Genomic DNA, 15,849 nt, shown 5'->3' with positions numbered 1-15,849 from the left:
AATTCAACAATTCAGTACCCTCTAATTTATAAAACCTACTATAGATACCTACAGTTCAATTAGTTTTTAATTAAATGTTTAAAATAAGATGACTTAGTATTCAAGAGTTATAATTAATACACCATTGATCAAGATAATCCTGAAATTTCTCTACCTCAAATAACAATAAGAAGACTTTTAAAATGAGCTTCTCAACAAGGTACAGGGAAGGAACTCTCTCCATGTGTCTCACCTGTTGCAGAATTGCTCCGAGGGAGTTCTTGTCTTTTTGATTGACACCATCTTTCTGCAGTCGAGCCAACAGCTCAGGTTTCTTATAGGCCTTCAGTGCCAGTAAGTGAATCACTCTGTCCCTATATGGCCGCTGAGAAACACTGCTGCTGCTGTGTGTTTTTCGAATCGTATTTGCAGGATTCATGGGGGTTGACCGTTTTCTCTCAGGTACTGCATCTGAAACAGCTTGAGGTGCTTTCCGAATTTGCACTCTTTTCCCTAAAGTCCAGGGGAAATGACATTGTTACATATTCGCAGGTAAGAACATAATGAGCATCTCAGTTTCCTCAACTCTGATTTAGGTACTTCTTTATATCTGGAGGGAATTAAGGCTACTTTATTTCAGTTTTTACTTTAAAGAGAGTATACAAACAGAAAGCATTTTGAAAAAATGGCCTAAAATTATGGATTTGACATTGTTTTGATAGAACCATTTATTGGAATAAATATGTATATAGACTTATTCTGGTCACTTAGCTACATATGGTGCATTAGTGAAACACACTGTAGCAACAGACTAGAAATTTTAAAGTCCTAGGTAGTTCATATTAAGTGGAAATAAAGTAATTTCCATGTTTTTCTATGCTATTTACAGAACTTAAATCTACATATTATATGTCATTTCTTTGGCAGACATGAATATAGCAAATGTGAAACATGAGAAATACTTGTATTTCACTAAGAACCTAGTTTTGGCTGAGCTGGGAAATTACTTTAATCTCACGGATTCAGAAACCACAAAGAGGGGAGTCAGGGCATTATTTGAAGTCAACACCCAGAAGGGCATACGCTAGACATACTCCTTTTTAATAAGCCATAACAAATTTTAGGAGTCAAAAACCAAAACCAAAACCAACACCAATCAACCTCAAAACGGTCTGAGAGGGCCAGACAAGCAGACATCTCTACTGCAGGGCTAAGACTACACAGGTGAATTAGAGCAACAGAAAATGGCAAAAAGGAGGCCTTCACATCATTCCTGCCATGCAACTGCCATTTGGTAATTAGCCCATTTTCTGCTTATACTTAACATTGGTAAGTGGCAAGTGGCTACTTCTAGAAAATATTTGCGGGCTGAAGTGACCTGGATACTATGTGGATGTGTAGAGCCATTAGGACATAGCTTGTCACTGACAAAACCTGGTAACCATTGCTTGCTGAAGAAAAAACCAGAATTAAAATGTTTAAGACCCTCATTTTATAGTTTCTAAGGTGGAATCTTTTAGCACCTTTAGTACACTCTAAACCTCCAGCTGTGCCCTCTGGTTAAAGAGTAAGGGGAGCTGGTAATGACATACAATGTAGGGCAAGTGCATCTGGAACAATACTAGCAAGTAGAATCAATGGGTAAGTAAAAGCAGTCTCTTAAGTGCTGTGGTCTGTCTGGTCTGGTCTGGTGTGAAAACGGCTTAATGGGGCAGGAGTTTTTACTGAACAGTAATTCTGTCCATACTGGGGTCCTGAGGCCTAGCCAGAGGTGCTGTTTGTTTGACAATCCTGTCTAGAATAAAGGGGAAAGGAAATATCTCACTGGCTCTTGTATTTCTCTACTGTCCGGACATAATGAATTGCAAGTATCAGATCAAAATAGTGCACAACAAAGGAACTCAAAATTAAAGGAACACTGCCCAGTGATAAGAAAAGTTATTAAGGTACCTAAGATTTAGATCTGGTTTCTGTAGTTTTCTTAATTTAGAGATAGCTAGATCAGTGTCAGATGGGCAGGGAACTAATATTTACCATGAACCAATTACGTGGTGGTGTGGGGACACGGTGCTAAAACCTTTATACACATTAAGCCTCACAGTAACCTGACAAAATAGGCATGGTCATGTCACAGATGAGAAAACTGAGGCTTTCAATGGGATAAGCTCAGATGGTAAAGTGCTCAATTAGCATTTGAAAGGGTTCTGTTATTAGTATCCTAGTTTTCCTACATGTACTTCTTTGTGGGAAAGGTTTTTTTTTTTTTTTTTAATGAACAAACACCTGATGTCTGCCATTGCTTCATGTTAGGCTGTAAGCTGCACATAGGCAGGGCTGTGGCTGATTTGTTCCCTAGCAGACTTTGAATCAGTATTTGATGACTAGCAAAGTGTCAAAGTGAATGTCAGTAAGGTAACAAGTAGACAGCAGAGGAGCCAGAATCAATGTGGTATTCCCACATTGCCAGGATCTGAAGAAACACTGAAAGTTCTAATGTGACAAATGCAAACCTTTCAGTCTACCACTTCTCAGTTGTAACGGTATTAACAAAGAGTACTGTTCCCTGGAATTTTAATAGGAAATTTGTGTGGGGGGGAATAAAGCCAGGGTCACAAAAGTTTAGGAAATGCCTATAAATTCCACACTTCCCTCCTCTTTGAGACCTGTAGCTTCTACTTCCCCAAACAAAGCTGACTATGGAACCCTCCCCACCACTCTTCTCTAGGGAGGAGTGGACAGAGAATGTTTTTTAGCTAGGCTCACACATACATGTTTGATCTTTTAGAATGAATTTAAGCCAGAAAGGAAGGCAAATAAAAATAGAAACAAAAACTGACAGTACTACCAGTGTGTTGCAGGCTGCCCTCCCTCCTCTGTGTGTCTGACCCACCTCTGATCCTCAGTCTCAGGAGAGCCCCCAAGGTCTCCTGAGTTTACCCTGGCCCCTCTCTGAAGTAAGCACAGGGCAGACAAATAAGGGAGGCTCATTTTGCCCCTAAGATGGGTGTAAGTATAATGTTCAACAAGAAATTAGAATCTGGTCAGGGATATGACAGCAGTGGAGTCTCACCTGGGGCCTAATGCTAAGCTGTTAGCATGAATGAATCTCCTAAACCCTAGTACCCTCACTCTACCTTTATCTCATTTTTCCTTTTATCTTTTATTTATTTATTTATTTTTTTAATGTAAGCTCTATGCCCAACTTGAGACTTGAACTCAGGACCCAGAGATTAAGAGTTGCATGTTCTACTAACTAAGGTAGCCAGATGCCCCACTCTCTTTTTTCCTTTAAATGGATAGAGCAATCCAGGCACACTGGGCCAAATGAGTTTTATGCAAAGATCACTTGTTTGTTGCCTCCCCATTAGTCTGTGCCTATTCAACCAGGAAGGAGTCCTCTGGTTTAAGGTAAGACAAGCTATAGATGAAAAAAAATCAGTGCTCTAAATAGTTACAGAACTGAGATGCTAAAGGAAAAATAGAAAAGTAAGGCAAGAAAATGTCAGGTTCAAAGTGGGCAGAAAGCTTTATTTTTATTTTTTTACATTTGCCTCAGAAAAGACCTTCTAATAAAGCCGGTGGGAGAACCTAATTCTCTTCCCAGACCCAACTGCTAATCAATTCCCTGGGCTCCTTATATAAACAGCAGCAGTGGGTCTGACAGTTGGGTAACCTGGGACTATATCTGAACCACTGTTTCATAACAAGGAGTCCACTTCTAGCATCTCCATTTAATATGAGATGGTAAAAGTATTTATCCCTCTGTCTAGAGGCTCTGAGTAAACAATCTAAAAGGAAGTTGTTAAAAACAGTACAATAGAAAGAGAGCAGGGGCTGTAGCCATCTTCTGCAGTTGTTTTTTCTGTTCTGTGGAACCTGACCAGAAGCCCTGGCAACACTGACCCAATGCTTTAAAAAAAACTGGCAGGACCTTGATGATGGGGTGACTGTCATCATTAAATACATAATCCACTGCAAAGGAAATCATCTCCACCATTTGACATTTATGCTCTTTTTTCCCGTGAAAGGTTCATTATCTAAATATATATATACCTAATAGTCACAAAATGTTAGAAATACAAAGGACCTTCGATGTTATCCAGTTCAAATACCCCTTATATAATAATTGAGAAAATTAAAGTCCACAGATGTTAAATGATTTGTCCAAGGTCATTCACACATGTATCAACCCATTATAAATAAAGAGGATGGGGGGGGGTGTTGGAAAATTGGAAAAAGAATCCTAGAAATTAGGTTGTTTGGGTTTTGTTTATACACCTAAATAAATATTAGCATGTAATAAAAATTTATAATTCAATAAAGTTCCAGAATTTAGGTAGAAATCAGTGAGCAGACATATTGGTAAATGGAAGCAGTGGTAATTAGTGATATGAGTTTTTTTTTTAAAAACAAAGTGAAAGGATTGTAACACAACAGTACTCACCACTGATATAAATGTCACGACTAGAAGTGGAAATATTCTGAAGAACTAATGGTGTTTCCCAGGTTAAAGACTCTCCTGCCCCCCACACATGCAAAATAGAGTTTGTATTTTTTCAGTCTACAAGAGTTGTAAAAGCTCATATTCCTGGGTGACCCTTAGGAGTATAGTCTTTATCCCCTTAAACAGGGCTTGTGCCCTAATTCAACTGCCAGAGGCTTGGCCTGGAATTATGTCAACCACAACCTTTCAGTGAGACCAGAATTATTCCTATTTGTCTTCTACCTGGGCTGACACTGATGAGAGAAGCCTTGTTCTGCTGATATTTCTAAAGGTGGCAAAGGTGAGCTCCTGGTATCATTTCATATTATATACTCAATGATGAGCTAAAGAGGTATCTCCTATTGTCTTAAGAAAATAATACAATTTGTTAAAAGGCCAAATCTGTATCATTTGCTATTTGTTGATACCAATTACATGACACATAAAATGGAGATGTAATCATAACCTCCCTCATGGGATGGTTTTGAGATCTGAGTGAGTAACTTCATGTATAGTGCTAACCAGTGTCTTGTGCACAGCAAGCTCTCCATAAGTGTTGGGTAATAGTACTGAAGGCTGAATGACTAGCATTTAAAAGAAATGAATGAGTCATATAGTCCTGAGGTACTAAAAAAAAAGCAGGCAGTTACAAATTGAGCCACCTCAAAGGAAAGAAACATGGTAAAGGACTAGCAATGGGTAAGATTAGAAGAAAAAGGTCAAAACATGCCATAACAAAGTAAAAACAAAAAAAAAAATCAAAGTTTTGAATTCTGAGGTGAAGAAATGAAGGCAGTCCAGGGACAGCAATAAAAATAATTAAAGGGTTGGTATACAGACCATCTTAAGAAAAGTTAAAAGGAGCTGGGTTATGTGACGCATAGGACAAAAGGCCAAAGAGGTTAAAGACAAGATGGAGGACCAGAGAAGATCGATGTACTGTGCTGGTGAGTGACCAGGGCACCGAGAACCCAGCAGAGTGCAGTATACTGGCTGGCAGGGACTACGGCAGAGACAGCTCATGGGGCAAATGCATGTGTGTGCATAGGAAGGCAGGCTAACCTGTCTGAGAATGGGATGGATGTAATATGGCTCAAGTTTAAAGTTTAGATAACCTCAAATTTTACATGGTCACTCCTAAAAAATGTAAAAAAATTGTAGTGCCTTGAAGAAACCCTGCAAGTTCTACAGTTCCTGTACTATTAAGAAGAGCATGCATTAGATGATTATGGGTGTGGAAAAATCTGCTGTGTAACATGCTGTGCAGATAAACTATACCTGACCCTATCAAAACAGACACATTCGTGACCAGAGGGGATGCCCAAGGGTCATTCAGTAGAAAGATACAGTGGTCACTGCTGATTGGCAAACTTTGGAATAAATCAAGGTAAAGTTTTTCAGCTAGTTCTGTTGAGACAAAAAAATCATTTTGATGGCTTCAGTCTTCTATTCCTTTATCAAACACACCAACTTGTCTGTTTATAAAATGGTGGTACTGGACAGAATAAAAAAATACTTTCAAAGCAATAGGGACAGCAAGTTCATTGTTCATACTTAAATTTAACTGTGGTACATCTTGTACATTTCAAAAACAATTTGAGATTTAGCCTATTGCAGAGAAAAGTTACTTGTGAGAATAAAGAGCAAGAAAGAAGGTTGGAAGTTGTTACCTCATTCAGCAGGAAAGGGAAGATGAAAAATCTCACTGCTGGTAACTTACTGGGTTGGGACTGGACCCCGTGGGTACAGATACCTGGGGAAGCCATGAATTGTTGTTAAACCAAACTAAATGTATCTAAGCTAAGCACCAAGTCCCAGGAGCACTGGCTTTGTTCCAAAGAAATACTTATTAAAGACACCAGTGGAGTTTCTCAAAGCTGAATGTACTGTAGCTGGTCAGCAATGGGAAAATACAGAAGTAAAATTATACCAAGCCATGGAATGATGTTGATTAAAGAATTTGGTTATTCAAGAGACTGTTTTTATATGCATTTATATTTTCAAATTACTATCTATCATTTACCTATGATGACTTATGTTATTAAGCTGACCAAAGCCTCAAAGAGCTCATCTTCACTCCTGATAATTCTTCCTATTACTGTTAATAGTCACTGCCAATCAACTCTAAAATTGTTAGGGTCACTGCTCATAATGGAGAGACTCATCTTGCTGGTCAGGTCTTACTACCCTTCAGTCTGATGGATATTTGAGTGAGTTGATGATAAAGATGATGGGGCTGGGGCAGCTTCTTAATTAATGGAAAGATGAAGATGAGAATCCATGAATGACATCACAAGCTAGGTACCAAAAAGGCATCACCCTCGTGCTTTGCTATAAGCACGTTTTATATTTTGCAATAAGAATTCCTTGTGCAGAGATCCTCTGAAATTCTACTAATGGAAAAACTCTTAACCTTAAAATCTACTAATAGATTTTACTGTAAAAATAACCCTACAAATATGCCAAACAAGACCTATACAGTCCATCATTGAATACATTGTTCAGTGTCAAAGAACACACAACGGTACCACTATCACAAACTTACATAGCAAAGTAACAGGACCGGATCCCAACATTGTAAAAGTAACAAAGGATTCCAGATTTATGAAAGTAGAACTTTTCTATCTGTTCAGTTTATTATTGGTATAAAGAGAACAGATGATTTTTGACTATGTTATTCAAAATGTTCTGGAAACTAATTCTGTGTTAATATTAAGTTAGTATTACCAGTATTTACCTACAGTGGTCTTGAATTATTCCAATCAATCAGTGAGAAGGAGAACGATATCTATACAAACCTACATATGGTCCACCGGGTTTGATAACTTTTGTGCTTCGGTTGCGGGATTCCTCCTCTGCCTGGGTCATTCTTTCTCGTGTCATCTGATACGAGTCGTTTGTTGCACACACTGTAATTTTATCTTGTATAAATCCCAGGCAATTGAGCTGGGAGGCTCCAGAGCTGTCAAGTAAGACGATGGCTTTGTTATGAGATATCCCTCATTTTCCACAATAAAGGCAAGTGAGAACTGTATAATTCTAAAATCAGTAGCCCTAATAATTGCTTTGCAATTTGGAAGTAACTAATATTAATAATTCAAAATGCTGAAATGTAAAATATTTAAATTCCTTTCCATTCTATAACCACTTCCTTCCCCCTACACTTTTAATAGGTAAAACTCTTAGAAGCCCAATCTGTAAAATTTTGGATAAAATTAGTATTTGTATTGAGGACCACAGACTCAATGAGCACTGTAGATCTTTCATTTTATAAAAAATTATCTACCACTGATATGAAAAATGTTTAAAGTTTACTTTTAGAGGAACCATAATATGCATGCTTTAGAACTGACTAGATGAAACAGACCCACTGTAATGCTATCTTTAATAAGATAATTTATTTTCAGGCAAAATATTGCCAAACATTTACGATTTATTATTAGCCCAAATATCTTAAACATTCGTAGACTCTATTTACCATTTTGTTAAATCTCTACATAAGATGACCTGTTTGTGTGTGTGTGTAATATTAAAGAAAGTACTGGTCAAGAGATTTTTATAAATATTTTTTGAAAAACTCTTATTTAAAAAAATTATGAAGCCCAGAAGATGGCTCTATTTCAAAGTATTACGCTAATATTAAGGGATCATGTTATCTTTTTAAAATTTATATATTTATTTTAAAGATTTTATTTATTTGAGAGAGAGTGAGCAAAAGACAGAGCATGAGCAGCGGCAGGGAGAGATGAGGAGGGGAGAAGGAGACTCCTTTGCTGAGCAGGGGTCCCAAAGCAGGACTCAATTTCAGGACCCTGGGATCATGAACTGAGCCAAAGGTAGACAACTGACTGAACCACCCAGGTGTCCCTACACTGGTATTTTAAAAAGAAATTACTATGGCCTTAAAACAGACTGGAATATGGAAGTAATGAAAATGTCACTATAGCTCTGATACTCTATTTCCAAACTAGCTTTGTTATGATGCTAAGAAATAGGATAAAATTTTTATAAATTTCTAATAACTGTATAAATGCTATTTAAAAAAACAGTTCAATAATCTCAAAGATATTCATTAGGCAGGGAATAAATCTCAAAAGATATTTATTAGGCCAGGCAATATGTGAGGGTCAGACTGAGACCAGGACTAAGACAGATGTGGTCATTTCAAGGAGCTGTCTAATGCGTGACAAGGATGAACATACTGGAAATTATGACACAGTGTGGCAAATGGCAGGGGAGCAGGGAACCCCCAAGAAGGTACTTCACTTGGATCATGGACAAGGCAAAGGCTTCCTAGAGGGAGTGATGCCGAAGCTGATCTAGAGGGATGTCTACAGGGGCTGTGGGGGTGTGGGGTGGGGAGGGAAAGACATTTTCTGGGAGGAGAACTAACCTGTGCTGCCCTAGGAGAAGCAAGGAGGAAGTTTGCAGTTTGGCCAAAGAAAGGTGAAAAGGACAATTAGAGATGAGGCTGAAGGGCATGAGAAGAAGATCACATAGGGCTATGGAGGATTTTGGACTTAGTCCCAAGAAAAACAGAGGCTGAAAACAGGGGAGAGAAAATATCTCATCCTGGATGAAATATCTGGATCAGTTTGGATGAAGAACAGATTGGGAGATAGAGGGCACAAAAGGGAAAGCAGGAGACCACTTAGGAGGCTACTGATGGATTACTGGCAAGGAGAGCTTGAACTGGTGTGGGGCAATATGAATGCAGAAGAGTAAGCGGATTCCAGACATAGTGAACAGAAAAAATTGACAGGGTTTGGAAGTGATTAGCTGCAGGTAGAGATGGAAACAAGTTAAAAGATCATACCCAGTCTACTAGGTGTGTGGCGCTACCATTTATTGAGGCACTGAGGTAGGGCTGGAAGAGAGAAAATGAATGCGGTGTTGGACATGGTGACTTTGAGGAAATGAAGAGAGGTCTAAGGAGGGAACCAACTGTGAAGAACACTAATATTTAAAATAAGCAAGAGGAAGATGAAAAGAAGACCAAGGAGGCTGAAAAGCTATAGCCAAAGAGGTAAGGGGAAATTCAAAGAGTAACGTGTCATGGAAGCCACTGGAATAGAATGCTTCAAGAATCAGAGTGGTCAACAGTGTAAAATGCTGGCAACAAGTCCAGGAGTATAAGGACCCACTAAGCATCCAGTGGATTCAGTGGCAAGGAGGTCAAGGCCCTGTTGGGGGAGCATGTTTCAGTTGAATGAAGCATGAAGCCAGATTTCAGAGTAAGTGCAATGGAAGTTGCTTTTGCTTTTCTTTTCATTTTTTATGCAACACACTTGAGCATGTATGAATGCTGAAAAATCAGGGAAGCGAAGGAGGAAGGTCTAACCCTCAGAGGAAGCGGGATGGAGGAGGAGAAGTGGGAAGAAAAAGATTACGGTATGAAGTTCTGGTGGCAGGAAGTTTGAACTTCACCATCTCCTCCCCGGAAATTATTAATTTATTTATTAAGTAATTTAAATAGAGAGAACAAGCTCAACTTATTGCCAATCGTGATGAAGTTACAGCTTATACCATTCAAAGTCAAGAAACAGATCTATTAAACAAAATAGAGCTAAACCCTGTAGGCAAGAAGATACTCTCTAGGACTGTCCACTCATCCCCTTTCAACAGAGTTACCTTAGAAGTTTAATTTCTTTGACATATGCATGTAAGCATTCCTAGAGTCTTTATCTAGCCTGGCTCAGTTTCCTATAATAGGCATATACAAGGCTGTGAATGGACAGATTTAAAGAATTTTTGAAAGGTAATTTTAACTTTGGGATTTCCTCCATTTTAGATATGATAAAAGTGAGGTTCAAGGAGAAGTTGAACTATAGCAGAGACAAGATCCATGGGGAAAATAAAAATTCAATTGAACAGAAAAGGTGGAACACAAAATCATAAAAAAAATTTGCTTGCCAGGTTGAGAACTCAAAGTTTCAGGGCTTTTATTTTCACAGTGGCAAATTTCAATTTATACTTCTATAAAACCATTTTATAAAGCATCTTAAATCACACTTTCATAGTTGGATCATACTTTTATAAAACACACTTGGATCATACTACTGTCTTTACCCCAATTTTCTCACAATAACGGTTTCATTTTTCCTGCTGCATCATGTAGCATTTTGTAAGTGACTTTAAATCTTTCTCCAAACAAGCAAGGTAGAAATAAACACACAGGGTGTTTATGATCTAAGGAAGAAACCATATTACCTATGATGCTATTACTTGTTTTGTTTTTTTAAGATTTTATTTATTTATCATGGAAGACACAGAGAGAGAGAGAGAGAGAGAGAGAGGCAGGGACACAGGTAGAGGGAGAAGCAGGCTTCCTGCAAGGAGCCTGACGTGGGACTCGATCCTGGGTCTCCAGGATCACATCCTGGGCTGAAGGCGGCGCTAAACTGCTGAGCCACCCAGGCTGCCCTATCACTTGTTTTAAAGAGGGGATTGTTCCTCAATAAAATTTCTAATGGGACATAATTGAATTTGAGGTCAAAGTGTTCTCACTATAATAAAGTAATTCTCTAAAGACAAGCATTATAAGTAAAAGCACCACAACAATTTGAAATCGGTGTGTCCTGTGGTGTGTAAAGAACACCGGTCAGAACTGGACTCAGTTCTTATTCAGCCTTGTCACCAACTAACCAGCTGTGTAACTATGAATAAATCATCTGTGAAATGAAGGGGTTGAACTACACAATCACCAAGGACCCTTATACTTGATGATTCTGTAATCTTTTGCGATGCTGTCCCACAGTAATTTCTGTAATTGTGAAAATGTTCTGTATCTGTGCTGTCCATTATGATAGCCATTAGCCACGTGGCTATTGAGTCCATAATACGTGGTAAATTTGAGTGAATAACTAAATCTTAAATTTTATTTCATTTTTATTGATTGAAATGTAAATAGCCACATATGGCCAATAGCTATCACAGTAGATAGTATAGAGCCTATATAATCTATAACATACACAATTTATACCAAAAACTTTATTTGGGGGTGGGCAACTTTTAAAAAGCAAAATTAACATTTACTCAGGGAAAATGGCATATAAGATAGAACAGAAACTTATTTAGTTACCCTAAATGGGAGCAGAAATTTAGAACTCTTTTAGTGAAGTATCTTATTTTGTACCTCTGCCTCCCAAGCTCCCTTGCAACATAGATTTCCTTTCCTTTCTCCCACACACACAGCAACCGTGCACAGTTTCAAGTACTGCACAGATGAGAGATAGGGATGGATAGCCTGGGGCACTTTGGGCCAATTTCAATGTTCTCGGGATGTTGGGGGTTCTAAGGCCTTGTCTTTAACCACTGGCAGAACAAATTCCCCCTACTCAAGGCACCCATTCTTTAATCAGAAACAACCACAGCAAAGATGAGTCAAACAAGTAGCTTATTGTTTACGGAGGACCTAAGTAGATAAGGGTTCCATGGTACCCTGGGATGTGGGTGTATATTCTTGTCTTCCTCCCTCCTTCTTTTTCTTTTTAAATTAGAAGTGACTGCTATACTGAGGTTAATTTCTAGTTTCCATTATGTTGCAGCATGAGCCATTTCTGAAAATCTATCTTAAAACAAGGCTTGCACAGGGAAGAAAGGCATATACAAGGTACATATTTTTTTTACTCCTTTACTCTTGAGTATGAACCCTGAGTATATATACTAAGGTACTCTTACATAAATACTGTGAATAAAAACTTAAAAAATTCTTAAGCTTGTTTTTAATTTGAAAAAACTGTTGTATAGATAAAAGAAAATCTATACCTTAAAAATTTCTGAAGGCAAGAACCTTACAATTTTTATGATTTTATCCCACAGTGACAAATATAACTACCAGCACATAGTAGGTGCTCAATTATTTCTAAATAAAAGAACTCTATAATTCAATTCAATAAACATTTATGGAATGACTATTATATATTTTATAGTTTAATTAAAAAAAACTCTCAAAAAATTACTCTCCCTTCAGCATATCTTGAAAGGCACTTACCTGGAGAATGTTTGCTGGATGCAGTCAAAGCTGCCCTGAGGGTTGTCTTTACCCACATTTGACAAATAGAAGTTAAAAGTATGCACTTCATTGGGGGGATCATTCTTAGGAATTTTGACAAGCTAAAGTGAGGGGAAAAAGAGAAACATCTCAAAATATAAATCTGACAAACAATGATCTGATAACTGACTTAACTGTTTTTCAAGTGACCTTCATTTTTAATATGCAGGCCCTCTTGAACATTTAAATTACCAAATCATTGAAGGAATCAAGCAAGTACACCTAAAAATCACCACATCACTCTTATTTCCATTTTCTACCCTTAAGTGTCAGTAATCACTTCAGATCAATAAGAGAAACCCGCATTTCAAACTAGCAAATGATTACAGTTCACAGGGAAGAGTTATTCATCAATTTGCTAAAAAAGCTCTTTCTCTTTTGAGCTGCAAGGTTCTGTCTCTGGCTAGCATGCTCCTCCTGATGAATAGCTTCTAGATATTTAAATGATCTCTGAACAGAGTCTATGTCCCAATCTTTACCCTCTTATTATATGCACATTTCATTTTAATTCTTGCTTCTTTGAGTAGTATTTTTCAAGAATTACTAGCAGCATAAGGTGAATGCCATAGTTAACATTCACACCAAAACACAGAGGGGTATTTTTCTCTGCCTTAAGATTCTCTTACCCTCATGTTTACAGAATAGGGTCAGCAGCCTGGAAAGATGATTCTGTGGGGTATTCCAAAGCTGAGCCCCATGCAACACTGTGGAAAAGGCAAATGTTTTTTATGCTCTTACTCAAGGTTGTTTCTCTATTAGATGGGTAGCCCCCAAAGTGAAAGGACGGGGTTGCTCTAGATCACTGAGCCCCTGTATTAGGCATATTTTCCTGGTACATAGTAGGACCTCAGTAAACATCTGTGAATAAATGAACTGAAAACTTCTGTCTTTAAATGGCTCCACCCTTTCCAGCTCCTAAAACCTTTCTTTTGGATTTATAGGGGCTACCTTGGTGTAAGGTGATAATTTTATAAAAAGGATTCATTGGCAAGAATATAAAATATGATTTCCTGTTTTCCAGCCCCCCAATACACAGACACAGAGTCTTAGTAATTTAGGAGACGAGGAGGGGGATATTCTCCAGTTCTCATTCCCCCCCCCCCCACCCCCAAAAGCTGCCCTTTCCATTATGGTAAGATTAAGACTCAGAACTAACTGGCTGCGACAGACAGACATTCACAAATGCACTACTAAGCATTAGCATGTATAACTGGGCCACGCAGGACACCCTACAAGCAACTCTTACTTGCTCATTCTAAAAGACACCTAACCTTTGACCTAAGGAAAAGAGTTTGTTTGAAGTTACCAATTCCAACCACCACTGCCCACCTGCCTTCTCCACCCCAACCAAAACCAAAACGTAAACTAAGAAGGGAGATAATTTGCAGTGTCTAGTGCATAGCAGAGATGCAATAAATGTTTGAAGGAATGAATGAACAAGGGGTAGAAATAAATAAAAAACATCTCTTCAGAGGAGATTTAGAATACTAACATAAAGATTTTACCGTAGGTAATGAATATTACATAATATACTCCATACAACCTCTGTCATCCATGAATTTAAATTATCTTTGACTCCTTATTTTAAATTAGTTCCAACTGCTAGAGTAGTTTTTTTTTTAAAAGATTTTACTCATTTATTCATGATAGTCACACACACACACACACACACACACACACACACGCAGAGACACCGGCAGAGGGAGAAGCAGGCTCCATGAAGGGAGCCTGACGTGGGACTCGATCCTGGGTCTCCAGGATCATGCCCTAAGCCAAAGGCAGGCACCAAACCGCTGCGCCACCCAGGGATCCCCCAACTGCTAGAGTAATAAGCTTCTACATTTATCATCTACTCTATAAATTATACCTTTTTTTGGTCCCTAAAGTTACTTTTATTTATTTCTCAAATTTTCCCCTAGCTCTAAAATGGTGGAACTTTGTGAGCAGGTCTTAATTTACTTTTCTCATCAGGCTGTCTTATGAGTTTGAGGGGGTGCAAACTGAATGCCTAGTTGGCACACATACACTGGTGAAGCAGAATGGGATGTATTACTTCTTAATCCTATAGAGGTATGGGAGAATGGGAGCTGTGTGAGACATAAGGGAACAGAAAGTCCACCTTCATGCTAGTGTGTAACAGCACTCCCTGACATCTGTCTGCTACTATATTTTGAAGAACAGCAAGGTTCTGCTGATAGACAAGGAATGTGTACTGTAGGTCGAGCCTCCTTAAAGGCCCAGGAGAGAAGGTGGACAGGTAAAGAAGGTGTGAACACTTGAATGGAATCCTTTCTCCAGCTCTCACACACTTAACTTCCACTTTCCTCCCCCCTTAAGCCTCACATAGATGTGCCTAACCTGGGTGGGGAGATTTCCACAGTAGTTGCAGGCTCCTCTCCAGGCTAGGCTCTGGTTTCACTGGAGGTCTAAGGTCTTAACTCCTGTGCAGCCCAGGCCTGGAGATGCAGAAGCACTTCACCCAGCAAAGTATGGAAGACCGGCCCTTTGAGGAGTTTCTAAATTACATTTTTAAAAAGTGGAATTATACAGTTTTTTTCTATCTTTACTTTTCAAGAGTGACTAGACTTTTTACTAAAATTCTATAAATGTTCAGTATCCTTTCACTAAAAACTTTTACCTTAATTACAGGAGTCCTTAAGCTTAGACGTATATGAAACAGAACATTTCAAGAAAACTGTTATCAAACCTTTATAATAATTAAATGTAGACTTTTCCTTTCTTCTCATCCTCTAAACTGTGATTCTTCTGAAGTAATGCTTATACATTTTAAGGTAAAAATTATCTTCCTATACATTAAAAATTTTTTTAAACACACAACCAGAGTATCTTGTGTAAATATGGAAAGTTCAATAACAAAAATATCTTGTGTGAATTAATTATTGTGGGTGCTCCTTAAAATAATAGGGTCTGCCCTGATGGTGGGCATGGAGGGTTTTCATACTTTCTTTAAAAGTGTCTTGAATCGAAAAAACCCAAAACACTGCAGTCATTTAAAAAATATCAGAAACTGAATACAGAAGAATCAGATTTAAAAAGTTAAAAGCGTTTGGATCCCCACTGAAGCTTTTGGAAGTATGTGTTACACATGGATCAGAACAGCTGCTCTCAGTTTTGCAGTTTTGCCCCGCTGGGGACATATGGTCTGGGTGGGTACTACTGGCACCTTATAGTGCACAGGATAGCCTCCACAACAAAGAATTATCTAGTCTAAAATGTCAGTAGGGCCAACATTTAGAAACCATAGATTAAAAACAAAGGTAGATCCCTTAGGAAAGAAGTCAGAGAATTCTGACTTTAGTGACTATTGAATATT

The 15,849-nt window shown here is 38.2% G+C and overlaps 1 protein-coding gene across 3 annotated transcripts in view; it reads right to left on the bottom strand.

Moving 5' to 3' along the window:
• Window positions 1-15,849, bottom strand: part of ELL2 (elongation factor for RNA polymerase II 2) — a 73,068-nt gene that overhangs the window by 18,137 nt on the left and 39,082 nt on the right. For 2 of the 3 annotated variants that reach the window (XM_077864036.1, XM_077864040.1), the window contains 3 exons: window positions 12,456-12,577; window positions 7,261-7,424; window positions 233-492 (listed from right to left, as the gene is read on the bottom strand). In XM_077864036.1, coding sequence (XP_077720162.1) covers window positions 233-492; window positions 7,261-7,424; window positions 12,456-12,577 — 546 coding nt within the window. Of the gene's footprint in view, window positions 1-232; window positions 493-7,260; window positions 7,425-12,455; window positions 12,578-13,141; window positions 13,163-15,849 lie in introns of those variants that run through there. The other variant, XM_077864041.1, reaches the window with a different exon arrangement.

The sequence above is a fragment of the Canis aureus genome, chromosome 2 (assembly GCF_053574225.1).
Source record: "Canis aureus isolate CA01 chromosome 2, VMU_Caureus_v.1.0, whole genome shotgun sequence".
NCBI lineage: Eukaryota > Metazoa > Chordata > Mammalia > Carnivora > Canidae > Canis > Canis aureus.
The sequence above is the reverse complement of the archived record's forward strand: the minus strand, read 5'-3'. Positions and strand labels throughout refer to the sequence as shown.